The sequence below is a fragment of the Oryzias melastigma genome, linkage group LG21 (genome assembly GCF_002922805.2).
Source record: "Oryzias melastigma strain HK-1 linkage group LG21, ASM292280v2, whole genome shotgun sequence".
NCBI lineage: Eukaryota > Metazoa > Chordata > Actinopteri > Beloniformes > Adrianichthyidae > Oryzias > Oryzias melastigma.
In genome coordinates this window covers 12,170,453-12,183,037 of record NC_050532.1, presented here as the reverse complement: position 1 = coordinate 12,183,037, position 12,585 = coordinate 12,170,453, and the positions used below count along the sequence as shown (strand labels likewise).

The 12,585-nt window shown below is 36.0% G+C and overlaps 1 protein-coding gene across 1 annotated transcript; it reads left to right on the top strand.

Annotated features, from left to right (window-relative positions):
• Positions 1 to 779: 779 nt before the first annotated feature.
• Positions 780 to 7,747, top strand: chmp2ba (charged multivesicular body protein 2Ba; the record flags this gene model as incomplete). The annotated part of the gene is given in 5 exon segments (XM_024286908.1): positions 780 to 871; positions 3,646 to 3,840; positions 4,933 to 5,035; positions 5,203 to 5,309; positions 6,185 to 7,747. Coding segments are annotated over 5 exon segments (614 nt in total), but the record flags the coding sequence as incomplete, so codon positions are not given.
• Positions 7,748 to 12,585: the final 4,838 nt, after the last annotated feature.

The window sequence follows — 12,585 nt, the reverse complement described above, 5'->3', positions numbered from 1 at the left end:
TTTACAGATTTTTAAAAGCTTTGGTGAATTTGACAGCATAAAATCACGTTTGAAGAAGCCTTTACTAAAATGTAAAGATCAGTGTTTTTAAACTAGGTAGCAAGTTGTTATTTTACAAATGAACATTAAAACATTTTGGTACATTTTTTCATAATCTTTACTTTTTAATTTCTTATGTTATTCAGATTTTTATTTTTTAAATCAAAATTCAGATTAAAATACTACGTTTCTAGAGGATTACCTCAGGATGTATTTCAAGATCAAATCTTTTTTTTTTTCCAATTAATTTTAAGCTGATATTTAAATAAATGCAGTGTTTGGTTTTATTCTGTCAAAATGAATTGTCATTTACAGTCACACTTGATGTCTTTTTTTTTTGCATTTGTGTGTGTTTGCTGTTTCTAAAACAGTTGTGCAGCTGTTGGGGCCAGTATGCATCCAATGTGCAGCTGTTTGCAAAGATGCATCTCACATGCCTCTGGGCACACATATTCAGATCTGCTGTCGATTAGGGTGAAAGCTACAGATTTTTGTCAAGCCTGTGTGGAGTCTGTGCCGTCTGTCTGCTTTTTGATGCACATAAAGTGACATCCATTGGAAAAAAAAACTGCATCACCTTTGAACTATTTCATTCAATTTTCTTTCACATTAAGCCAAAAGGTGAACAACAACAAGTATAAGCTGATGTCTGCTTAATCTTTTTAATAAATCTAGTTATTTCTACTTTATGGTAATTTTGAGTCTTTTCCCCCATTTTTTTTTTAACACACTTTCTGCAGACATCATTAAGGAACAGTCGAAAGAGCTGCGCGGTACTCAACGACAGATCACCAGGGACAGAGCTGCGCTGGAAAAGCAAGAGAAACAACTGGTACGCAAGCATTCTCACACTTTTACACACACATTCAAATGAAGAGGAAAGAAGTAGCTTCCCTTCAACAGCCCCAGATGCACAATACACCCTCTTTCGATAATTTGTGGCTGATTTTGATTGGCTGATGGGTCTAAAACAATAGACGAGAATGATCTGGTGTGGTGGCTTTGCTTGAGGCTACTGTGGCTACACACACACTCACACACGTGCGCATGCCCTTACTCAGAGTTGCTCTCTATTTTCGGTGTTCACAGTTGTGTGCAACATTTCCCCTCTCTGAAAGATGAAAGAAGCTGACTGCAGTCTCTGTGCCCTGTCGTATTGAACAAATATCGTAGCAGACATAATTACCTCCCAGGGGATCCACACTTTTGTTCTTCATTAATGGTTTTCGCTAATTAGTCTGTTTTAGAAAAAAAAAAATTTACTCATTCTCTAGAAAATAAGGCTTGCCTAAGACTCAAAATTGACCCACATTTATAAGTCGAAAAAAAAAAAAAAAAATCACCTTAAGATTACATGAAAAGTGTACTTGTTCAATCAGTTAATTGACTTTGGTTCAGATTTAAAATGACCATTTTATATATGTAATTGCAGAAAAAAATGTAATATATATATATATATATAAATAATAAAAATCAACATTTTAGATTGAGGCTGCTTTAGCACTGCACTGTTCTGCTCTGAGAACCTCTTCTGCATTTTGACCCATTCAGCAACTTCATTTGTTTGCTGCTGTGGATCATATGCTGGCAGCACCATCTATCTTGCACACTCCTATCTTTTTAGTGGCAAATAAGACATTAAAAGCATCCGTACTGGTGCTCTCCACTCCTGTTGTTATTATATACATGCTCTTAATTTTAAAAATGCATTGTTGTTGGTACCTTTACTGTTTTTCTTTGAAAAAAAATATCTTTAACTCTGCATTTGACTTGTTTATAGCACAGCAAACAAATTGAACCTACAAAATATATGTGCATTTGTGAGGAAAACCTATGTCTCCTGCAGCATCCAACATTAAAAATTGATAAGCTTTGATTCCCGAATAGGATGCTTTCAGCAAACACAATAAACATACAAGATGTGCTGCATCTGGGAGGGCTGGCTGGCTGGCTTACAGGAGACTGCAGCTTTACGCTCAGCGCTTTGAATGCTCTCACACTGAGGGCACATGGACTCCCTGCAGACAGCAGCACACTTCCCCAAAAGCTAAATGCATTAGCCGGTCATCAAGATCTTGATGTTTGTTTATGGTGTGTAGTCATGAATGCTGCAGTCTAGAGAGGTTTGTAGTGATTTGTCTAAGTAGTATTTCTCATGCAAGGTGATTTAAAAATGGTTTTAATTTAAATTTGCTGTCAGTCTGGTGCATCAGGAGGGCTGTGAACATGTCAGACTCTCATGTCAACAACAGGGATTTTCTTCTTTAAATATTTTACTAGTTTACAACTCCTCTTAATATTTAGCATTTTTTTTCCAAAATGAGTTCAATAAATATCTAAGGAAATTTCACAACAGTTTGAAATGTCTGATGATGATTTCTCCCATGATGCTAAAAAACATAAAAAAAAAAATATATGAACAGAAGATATTTTAAGCAATTGATTTAAGACATTTTGTCTAACTTTTTATTTCTCTTACAATCAGAAGGGGTTGCTGAATGTTGCAAAGCTTCCATCCTCTGTTCCCCACGTAAATTAACTTTAACTTTGTCTCATTTTTGAAATGTTTCTTATATTTTATTGGGATTTTTGTTGTTGTGTTGATGGGAGTCCAGGACCTCTCTCCAGTAAAATTCCGGACTTTTCTTGATAAGTGATGTCTCATGCTCCCTGAACGGCTCATTCACAATTTAAACCTAATGCATCCTGGCATTGTCGTCCTGGAGTGGGGCTATTTAGGCAGGGATCTAGTCAATTTGGTGGAAGAACCTGCCATTTTTGTAAATGCAAACAGTCAACTATTTTGATTACATGACAGCTAAGTCATTCAAATTCCTTGCAAGATTTTCCAGCATTCATATCTTACCCGTTTGTTGTGTTACTTTTTTCTGACAGATGAAGATGAGGCTTTACAGAGGTGGTGTCGTTGTAAATGTCATCTATGTAGGACTGTGAACAGCTAACTCTGTTACCAACAAAGCAATTTATTGTTACAGCTCAACCTTACCCACAAACATAATGAAAAGTGCAGATGTGGTCCATTTCTTCTGTTGCTGATGGTTATGTCCTCAATAGGAACAGGAAGTTGCACTGATAGTTAAATTTGTGTGTTTGTGTTCCTCCGTCTGAGTCGAATTTGAGTGAGTTTCCATCACTTCATTTCTGCGTACATTCTTTAATGATAACAACCTCGATATATGTTGTATTTTTACAACACATGCATAATCTCTGTTTGAAAAAAATATGTTACACCAAATAGTTGACCTTCACTTCAGCATCAGTTCATTAAATCAAACATTTTTTAGCAACTAGTTTATTTTGTAGTCATAAAATTGCCTTTCTGTTAGTTTTTAATGGTAGAATAGATGTTTTAACTCAGGAAATTTTCCGTTTTGTTTAGTTAAAGTAAATAACTTGATGAAAATCCTTTTATATTGAACAAAATGTGAGTATGAAAATTATAACAAATGAAAATATAAAATAAATTTGCTGAAAACTCTTACTGAACTTCATCAATTGTGGACAAGTGAATAAAAATCAAATGGATTTGATGTTTTGCAGCGATACCCAGCCTTAATGGTTCTCATTTCTTTCTTTCTTATCCAGGAGCTGGAGATCAAAAAGATGGCAAAAAGCGGCAACCGCGAGGCTTGCAAAATCCTCGCCAAGCAGTTAGTTCAGCTGAGGAAACAGAAGAACCGGACATACGCCGTCAGCTCCAAGGTGACCTCCATGTCAACCCAGACAAAAGTTATGAACTCTCAAATGAAGATGGCCGGTGCCATGTCCACCACTGCCAAGGTAAGCTTGCTTTATCAACTGAGCTAAGGCCAGACCTTTGAAATGTTCGCTTTCTAAAAGATTCAACATTTGGACAAAAAAATGAACATCCTCTTCTAGAAGTGTGTTTCTTGAAGTAAGTTGTAGTGAGTGTTTTGTCTGTCTCTTATATCTTTTTTTAAACAAGTCATGATTGAACCAGTCCCTTACACTCCAAGACATTTGCTGGTTTTCTCGCTTATCTAATAACTTGTGATTTAAATATTAATGTATGCACTTCTCATGTTTAAAAGCAAGTCGCAGCTTGGTAATGAAGTGTGACACCGTAGTAAATGGCTTGGAGTGACGTCCTGTACAGCCTACATGCCTGGGTCAACTATAATTATGCTTGAAATTAATGTAGGGTGGTGAGGTGTATGAAAAAACGCCAGGAGGGAGAATAAAATCTTTGAATCTCAAACAAATAAAAGTCAGATTTTTGTTGAGAAGCATCAGGGTCTGATAGTGTATCTGACCAACATTGCAGCAGCTTTTCTCATAAGGCAGCAGGACTAAGACGTGTGTCAGCTGAGGCGAGACGGGCTTTGCTGTGTCTTCAGGCCAGCGGGTTTTGGCAGATCAAACCTCTGCTGCCAGTGTGTGTCTGTGTTTAGCTCTGCTGGCATCGGGATTTTATGATCAAAAGAGGAACAATCCACCATGCAGTCAGTCCCCCAAAAAGGACATTTTTCACAGAATTTATCCAGTCGAAAACACAAATGTGTCATTGAATGTCTTCATTTTTTAAAAAGAAGTATTTGCATTTAAACTGTAAATATTTTCTCTCATGAAAATTGTTTATAGTTCATTGTATTCCAGTAACTTTGGATTTCTTGTGTGTTTTAAAGGGGGTATAGAGCAGAGCAGGTATAGAGCAGAGCAGAATACCCCTTTGGGGTTGTCTTTTGATTGGAATTAACATTACAAAACACTTTACTACATTTGACATAATATAGTCCCTTTAAGATAAATCTGTGATCTATGATTATTTGCACAATCTGACATTATCTCCTTCATCCAGCCTTTCTTACAGTTTCTTCCCCCACGTTTATCTTCTTTTGATAATCTCTCCAGACAATGCAAGCTGTGAATAAAAAGATGGATCCACAGAAGACGCTGAAGACCATGCAGGACTTCCAGAAAGAGAACATGAAAATGGGAATGACTGAGGACATGAGTAAGAACACACAGCTCTTGTGATTCCTATGCTTACTAAGTAGGTTGCTAATAGCATTTTGAATTAAGGAGTAAAATTACAAAATGCACAAGAACAAACAACTTTACCCTAAAACATGGGATTGTAGTTTAAAGAAAAACATCTAATTCTTACTCCTTTCTGTCTAGTCAACGACACCCTAGATGAGATTTTTGATGAATCTGGTGACGAAGAAGAATCTCAGGACATTGTCAGCCAGGTTTTGGATGAGATTGGAATTGAGATCTCAGGAAAGGTAAGGAACAAATGTTTTCTTTACTCTGATTATCAAACTTGAATACCTGTAGTGGCACAGAACCATTTATAGCAAAACATTTTGCTTTATGGTAACATGTTCCAGATGTAGTCTTTACTGCGTACATAGCCTCTGGCAAGAAGAACAAGAAGTGCATGTCTTTAGCTGTTAAAAACTCGCCGTTTTAATGCATCCCATCTGCCACACGGTGGGGCTCGCCTTCAGCTCTTTACAATGTAGTAACTGCAAGGCTGTCCATCTGCTGGGTGTGTGGCTCCCCCTGCGGTGCTGCATGAGTAATTGCTTCTTATTAAGGAAAAGCCCAAAATTACCAATGAACATGAATTCACACAGAGACTTGAAAAACATTCATTTGGGACAGCAGATCTTTATTTTTAGGCTATTTGTCTTTTATTGCTCTGGAAGCTTTACTGCTGTTCTAACCATATTAGAAGTTATTATTAGGATTATTTTACATTATTTGATCATAAACCAAAAAAAGTAAACAAGAAATAGATCTGTCTTGCTTTATAAAGCGTTGATTTCTTTTTTTACATTTGAAGTTAGCTTTGTTAGTCTAGTTAAAGTTAAAAATAAAAATAGTGTTTTAACATTTTTTTGTGGCATTTTACTGATGGCAGGGGACACGTATAAAGAAAATTAAGCTTAAAAATGTATTTTTTGAGTATTTCCTCATTCAAGATGATTGTAGTGGCTCTTTAAAGCTTCTCACTTAATCTTTATCAACATTTAAATTTGTTTTAACAGATTTTTTCATGTGGTTTTAGTGTTTTTGCGCATGATTGATTTTAAAAAAAAACCTTTGAAAGTGGTCATGCTTGCTTATAGCGGTTTATGGCATCGTGTGTTTCCAGATGGTCAGAGCTCCAGCTGCAGGGAAGTCCGTCCCAGGCGCGGCGTCCTCCTCCAAACAAGCCACCATCTCTGACGATGAGATCGAGAGACAACTGCGAGCTCTGGGAGTGGACTAATATTCTGCCTCACGTTAGTGTGCACCCTACAAACCAGTGCAACAATACTCCTCATTGACATAGACTCTGTCAGACACTGGTTTTCTCGTGGTTGGAGGGGGGGGGGTGAGGCTGCGGGTGTAAATGCACGCTTAAACAGTGGAAAGCCCACAGTCATACATCCACACTCCTGTTCTCACATTCAAACGCAGGTTGCCTTAAAGATCTACAGGATGACCCGTTAGTGTCAAAATCATATTTATTATTACATTAGAGGGACTTGATGTTGTTCAAACATAACATACTTGACCTGGAGAACCACCGTCACATGGAATCGTCTTTAATCTGTCTTTATAAGGGCTACAGGTACATGGGTGATCTTGGAATTGACTTTTCTTTTTTGTTAATTGGGATTTAAAAATAAGCAAAAGGAACTTAAGATGTTCTCTATAGTTCCATTTCTTTTTTTAGTTTTGGCAATTTTCACTTTCTGCTTGCTATATTTATTGATATTGGTTCCTGATTTTTTTTTTTTTTTTTGGACAAATCAAAGCATTATTTTGGGAGGAAAAACCTCTGTTTCATCCATTAGGCTATAGTCTCCATCATGCAATTGGTTTGCCCACCACTAATAAGTTAATTACCATGCTTCTAAGCTTTTAATGTAGGCAAGCGCATCTGCTGGGAATAGAAATATGCATAAACACGTGTAACCTCACCAAAAAATTCATCTATCATCCCAGAGGGTTTTAATGTACAGACTGGACAACAAGACCTAAACGCAGATCAGGACTAATGAAGGGCTGGCAGAGTTTAGAATCAATTTCTGATGCTACTTAATGAAATGGGATTTTTTCCCCCCAACATGTAGGTTAATGTTTAATTTAAACACTGATTGCAGGTTGGCACTGGTCCTGCAATCCCTCTTTTTTTCAGCTGCTGTGCAGTTACTATCATAGGATTTTTCAAGCTGCCTCACTCAGAAAACACACACACAGAGACTGCAGCAACAAATGGATTGAAGTGTATGCTATAATTGCACTGTGATTGAAACCTAATTTCTCCAAAGCTTTTGCTGTTACAGAAGCTTCAGGTTTTCTGAAAACAATGTTTGCATCTCCTCAATTTGATGTTCTAGTGCATCTCTCTGACCTTTTCTTATTATTTTAATTACCTTTGCCAATGAAAACACAAAATGTCTCATTCTTGCATGTGTTTTATCCCATTAAAAAGCTCCAAAGTCACTAACTTTAGTTGAAAGATTTTCCTCTACTTTGTACAAATTGGTTGTAATTGTGATCAGAATGTAGATCTAAACAGATTTCTGAAATTTGAGTGCTGTTTCACTGATGGGACATTTTATGTTTTAGTGTTTGCAAACTTGTTTCCTTCTCAGTTATTGTAAATTGACTGTAAAACATTTGAGACTTTTATAATGAATAAAATTTCTTCATCTACAATTCTAAAGCATTTCTTTTGTTTTTACAATTTATTAGCTTAAGTATACAAATGCTAAACTTTGGGGGGGTTTTTTTATTATTTTTTAAATACATTTTCAGACTGCAACATTTGTATGCATTTATATGCATTTTCATATGAAAATATGATGAAAGGTAATCAGGCTAAAGTTAAAGGGTAACCAAACACTAGATCAACTTTTTTTGGCTGTTCACCTCTATAAACGGGGCTTTAAAAGTGCTGTCTGTTGGTCTTCGCCACATTTTTGATAAATTACAATAAACTTGTTTAATTCTTGAAAATGGTCAAAAACCGCCTGTGTGCTGCCCCCTACAGGTTGAATTGAGGTATTACAGTTGAATTATTGGTCAAACCATGTCAATTTCAGGAGTCCCACATCATGATCTGCAGGTGGTATAGGCACTAATGTAATTGAGATTCTATAGATCAACCCATGACATTGCTTTTGAATTCAAGACAATTGCATGATATGAAGTTTTCTATTCTTTGGAACTAAAATTATCTAAATCTTTTCCAGGGGTTCATGGTTCGGTATGGTGTCATGAACATGTTTTATATGGATAATGGTAAAAGTATTTAAAGAAGAAACATTGTGCATCGCTTGGATTAGTTACACGAGCTTTACATCTTTTGTTATTAAAATAAAGGATTTTATTTGGGAATTTCTTTAGGAAATTTGTGATTTTTCTTTTTTTAAATACAGAGATTTTTTTGATACGTTTACATGTTTTAAATATTCAATCTAGTTGCATTCTGTAATAAAAATGCATAAATAAATGGCTCTATGTGCTTAAACATGCAAAGAAGTACAATTATTAAACTCATTTGTAAAAAAAAAAGAAGCAAGAAAAACGGCTATTAATCAAAATTCCAAAATAAGAAAATGAAAAGCAAAGATGGACTAATGAGCAAATTGATTTTGATCTTAAAAAGAAAAAAAAAGCGCATGTCATCAATTTCTGTTTTTCTTGTCCTTTTTTTTGTATTTTTTGTACCATTGGTGTTATTTTGTGAACCTCACCAGTTTGAGTGAAAAGAAATTATTTTTATTACTTCATCCCAGAAAGTCACATGACTGCTGCTGGTGACACTTCATCTCTTGAAAGATCTTTTGGTTCTGAATTGAAACCAGTTTTTGAGGTCCAACCCAACTGATTTCAGTGAGGGAGCATCCCTTCATAAGGTTCTTTATCTACCTTGGAGCTAAAAAAAACTTCAACATTTAAATTTCTGTTTAGCAAATTAACTGTTGTAACTATATTTCAGTCTTCAGTAAATACTGTACATCCTGTTAGATGACAGCAGGTCTGACCTGAACTCAGTTAAACACTTTGTGTACATTTCTCCACACACCACCTCTTTGTTCTGAGAAAAAAATGGGATGTTGGCAGTTCGTCTTGTTTCTAAGGCTTTAGCCATCCAATTCCATCTGACACCAAAGAAGTGTCAACAATAAAAACATTGGCAGAGATTTACAATGAAAAGCCAAGGAGGATTGTTCTAACAAAGAAGAAAAACTGGACTTGATTTCTTATTTTCTTTGTGAAAATAATTTTAAACCCCAAATATAATAAAAAAATAGATTTGACATTCTATAGGGCTTTAATATTTCTCAGTTTGAAGTCCGCTTTTCATCTCTAAAGTCACTGCAAACATGACATTTATCTCTTGACTTTGTGCCATATGTGGATTGTCGTCACCTTTAAAGAAAAGGACAAGAAGTCCTCATCCAGGCCCAATCTGTCAAGATGGCAGAAAGAAGAGATAAAACTCCAGATCAAATAAGAACAAAATCTCTGACCACTGAGGCTGGACGTCCCATTGGAAGCAAGCTGGACCTGGAGGCTGCTGGACCTGGACGCCCCCCCCCTTATTGGTCAAAATGTGGTCTTCACAGACGAGGTGGCCCACTTTGACACGCCGATCGTTTGTCGGAAGGCCGATCTACTGCTCAAATCTCAATTTCAAGGACAAAATAAATCGGTGAGGTTCATTTCAGGTTCACTTTTTCAGAGTCAACATAATCTGGAAATCTTTCAGTTAACTAGAGTGAATAGAACAAATGCGCAAGTGATTCTTTATCTTTATAAGCTTGTTTTTCTGACCTTGAATTAAAAACTTAATTTACCTTCTAAAAGTCTATATTTTTTCAAATCTACTTGGAAGTAACTACAGCATGTTAGCTAATATTAAAGAGAAGTTTGCCTGAACTACTTTGTGATATTCATTAATATTATCATGTGTTACCATTGTTTTGTCGTTAAAATGTTTTCTTGTATTTTCACTTTGTTATTTGCATGTTAGCATATAATAAAATTGTGTGTTCTTGACGTCTTGTTTTTATAAACTCAAACCTTAACATCTCTGATCATGTTATTTGAGTTTCCATTGTTTGTGTTAGTCTGTCTGCTGTTTTCTTATTGTTGCATTTATAAAAAAATATATATTTATGTCTTCACAAATATTGATTTTAATCATCATTGCTCATGCAGTTTTCTTTTTCCAATTACTAACAGATATTTCACTGGTTCTATTGTTGGTTTGCTTTCTGTTATTTCAATGCTGCAACGCCAAACTAATCTTTATATTCTGATTTCCCATCAAGGTTCCAGGGATTATGAACTTTTGTCTCTCTGCTCTATGTTGCTTATTTCAATTACTAAAATGTGTCTCTTTTGTTGCTTTTCTTTGTATTTGCTTCCCACTGCTGTAATAACTCTTATTTCTGTCCTCGTGAGGATGTTTTATAAATTTCTGTAGTGGGATAATCAGTTTCCTCCTATCTTTTTGCTGCAAACACCACTACTAGTACTCAGCTACATAAAACAATTAGATCAGTCAGTGTAAATACAAACTCTTAATGACCCTTTAACTTCATGTTTGTTGCTTTTCAAAGAGCAGTTGATTACAATTATTGTTATTATTTAATGCATACCCCCCTCTCTCTGATGCAATGAGATAATCTGAATACAGTCACACAATTTGACCAATGATCTCGAGTTCATGTTGCCATTCTTTGAAGCCTTTTTAATACAGTCTGGATTATTAGGGCAAATTAGCTTTCATTTGTTCCTTCCCTCTGATCTTTGTCGCATCCCCTCATCTCTCCATCAGCACTCGAAGACCTGCTCTTTTCATCACCACAGCCATTTGATCTGAGCCTGTGAGCCCTCCTCTTTACTACACCACAAAACATATTTGAAAGGAGCAAAAAAAAAAAGATCCATTGTTCTTAAAGTGTATTGCATTTTTTTTCCCCACCCGGATAGTGTCATCCCAGTAATTATGTTGTGTGGTGGTTAGGATAATTATGAATCCTTTCATTTTACCAGCTTTGCTGCTTTTATCAGCTCTTTGAATTGTAAAAAAAGAAAAGAAAAGCCACACAGAAAAGCGATCTTGTCTCATTTTTCTGTGACGAGAGACAGAACCTGTCCTGCATATTAAACCCAGAGCTGTCCTGCGCGACGGCTTGTCTGGTGCTTATCAGTGGTACAACTCGTGTCTGTAAACGTCATCTTTTTATATTACATGTGCGCTATCGAACACATTCAGGATGTGAACTTATTGGGACACCGCTGAGATATATCACAATCCTTCATTATTTACTTTGGTGAGGCTTCCAGATGAAAAGCACGGGTCGTGCAGATGTCAGCTTTAAAAGAACTTTGTTTTCTTCTTCGTGATGATTAATGCATCAGATCCCTATTATGAAGAAATATGAGGGCTTTAATAGTCGGCCCTCAAAATTTGCATAGATAACCTTGTAAAACGAGAAATATAATGAAGACAATTCACTGCATTTGCAATAATACTATTAAATTTGGATTTTTTTTAAACATTGTGTTAACACGTGTTTCTTTTTTTTTGGGGCTCTGCACAATACATTTTTGCTTTTAGCAGACTAATACCTTAGCAAGCCATCAGTGACAAACAAAATCCCCTGACTGGGCAGTCACTGGTAACCCTGCAAGTCTTAGGGTCCAGTACAAGGACCCTTGGATTGCAAGGGGAAGGTCCCACCGGGAGGTGGAGGGCCCTGACGTGGGAAATTAAAGGTCGGGCTCCGGTTGCCAAGGTAATGGTGAAAAACGCATAACAGCCTGAAAGTTTTCTCAAACCATAGCAAGGATTTTTGACAATTTAGTACAGGTGAAAATATTTCTGTTAATCACAATCATTGTAAAGTAAAAAGTTTCAACTAAAAACTACGTTTTTGAAGTTGAATGAAGATAATTCCATGAATGAATATAGTTTTTCATACCAGAAGCTGGAGCTAGTGACGTTTGTGAAGAAGTTTTCCATAAGTGTCTCACATCTGAAAGACTTGCTGTCAAACTTGTGGGGACATGGTCTTCTGTTTGAGAGATGAAACTGAAAAGTTCTTTTATACAGCCACGCTTGTTTGAGCATTGTTTTTCTTCTCTGATGCAACAAGTTCCAAAGAGATGGAGCTTATAGTGAAAGTCCTCCTTTAAGGTCACATGATGTTTCCTCTACAGGTCACCTTTTGGAAAAAGTTTCACTGACTTAAGAAAATACTCCAATCAAAAAAAACTTTTAGCAAAAACCTGTAAAAAATAGTTTGTGGAAGTTTTAATTTCACCCAACAGCTGCTCTCGTTTCCCAACTTCTGAAGCCCAACACAGCTGAAGGACAAAGATGGTGACTAATTGGTAAATATTGTGGAAGGATTAAAAAGCCCATTCCTCAATGAATTATATAAAAAAACATTCTGCATCTAAGATGTATAAAAAGAAAACATTGAGATTCTGTCAACAAATGATTTACAGATCATTAAAATGTGGAGAGTTTGGTGGAATATC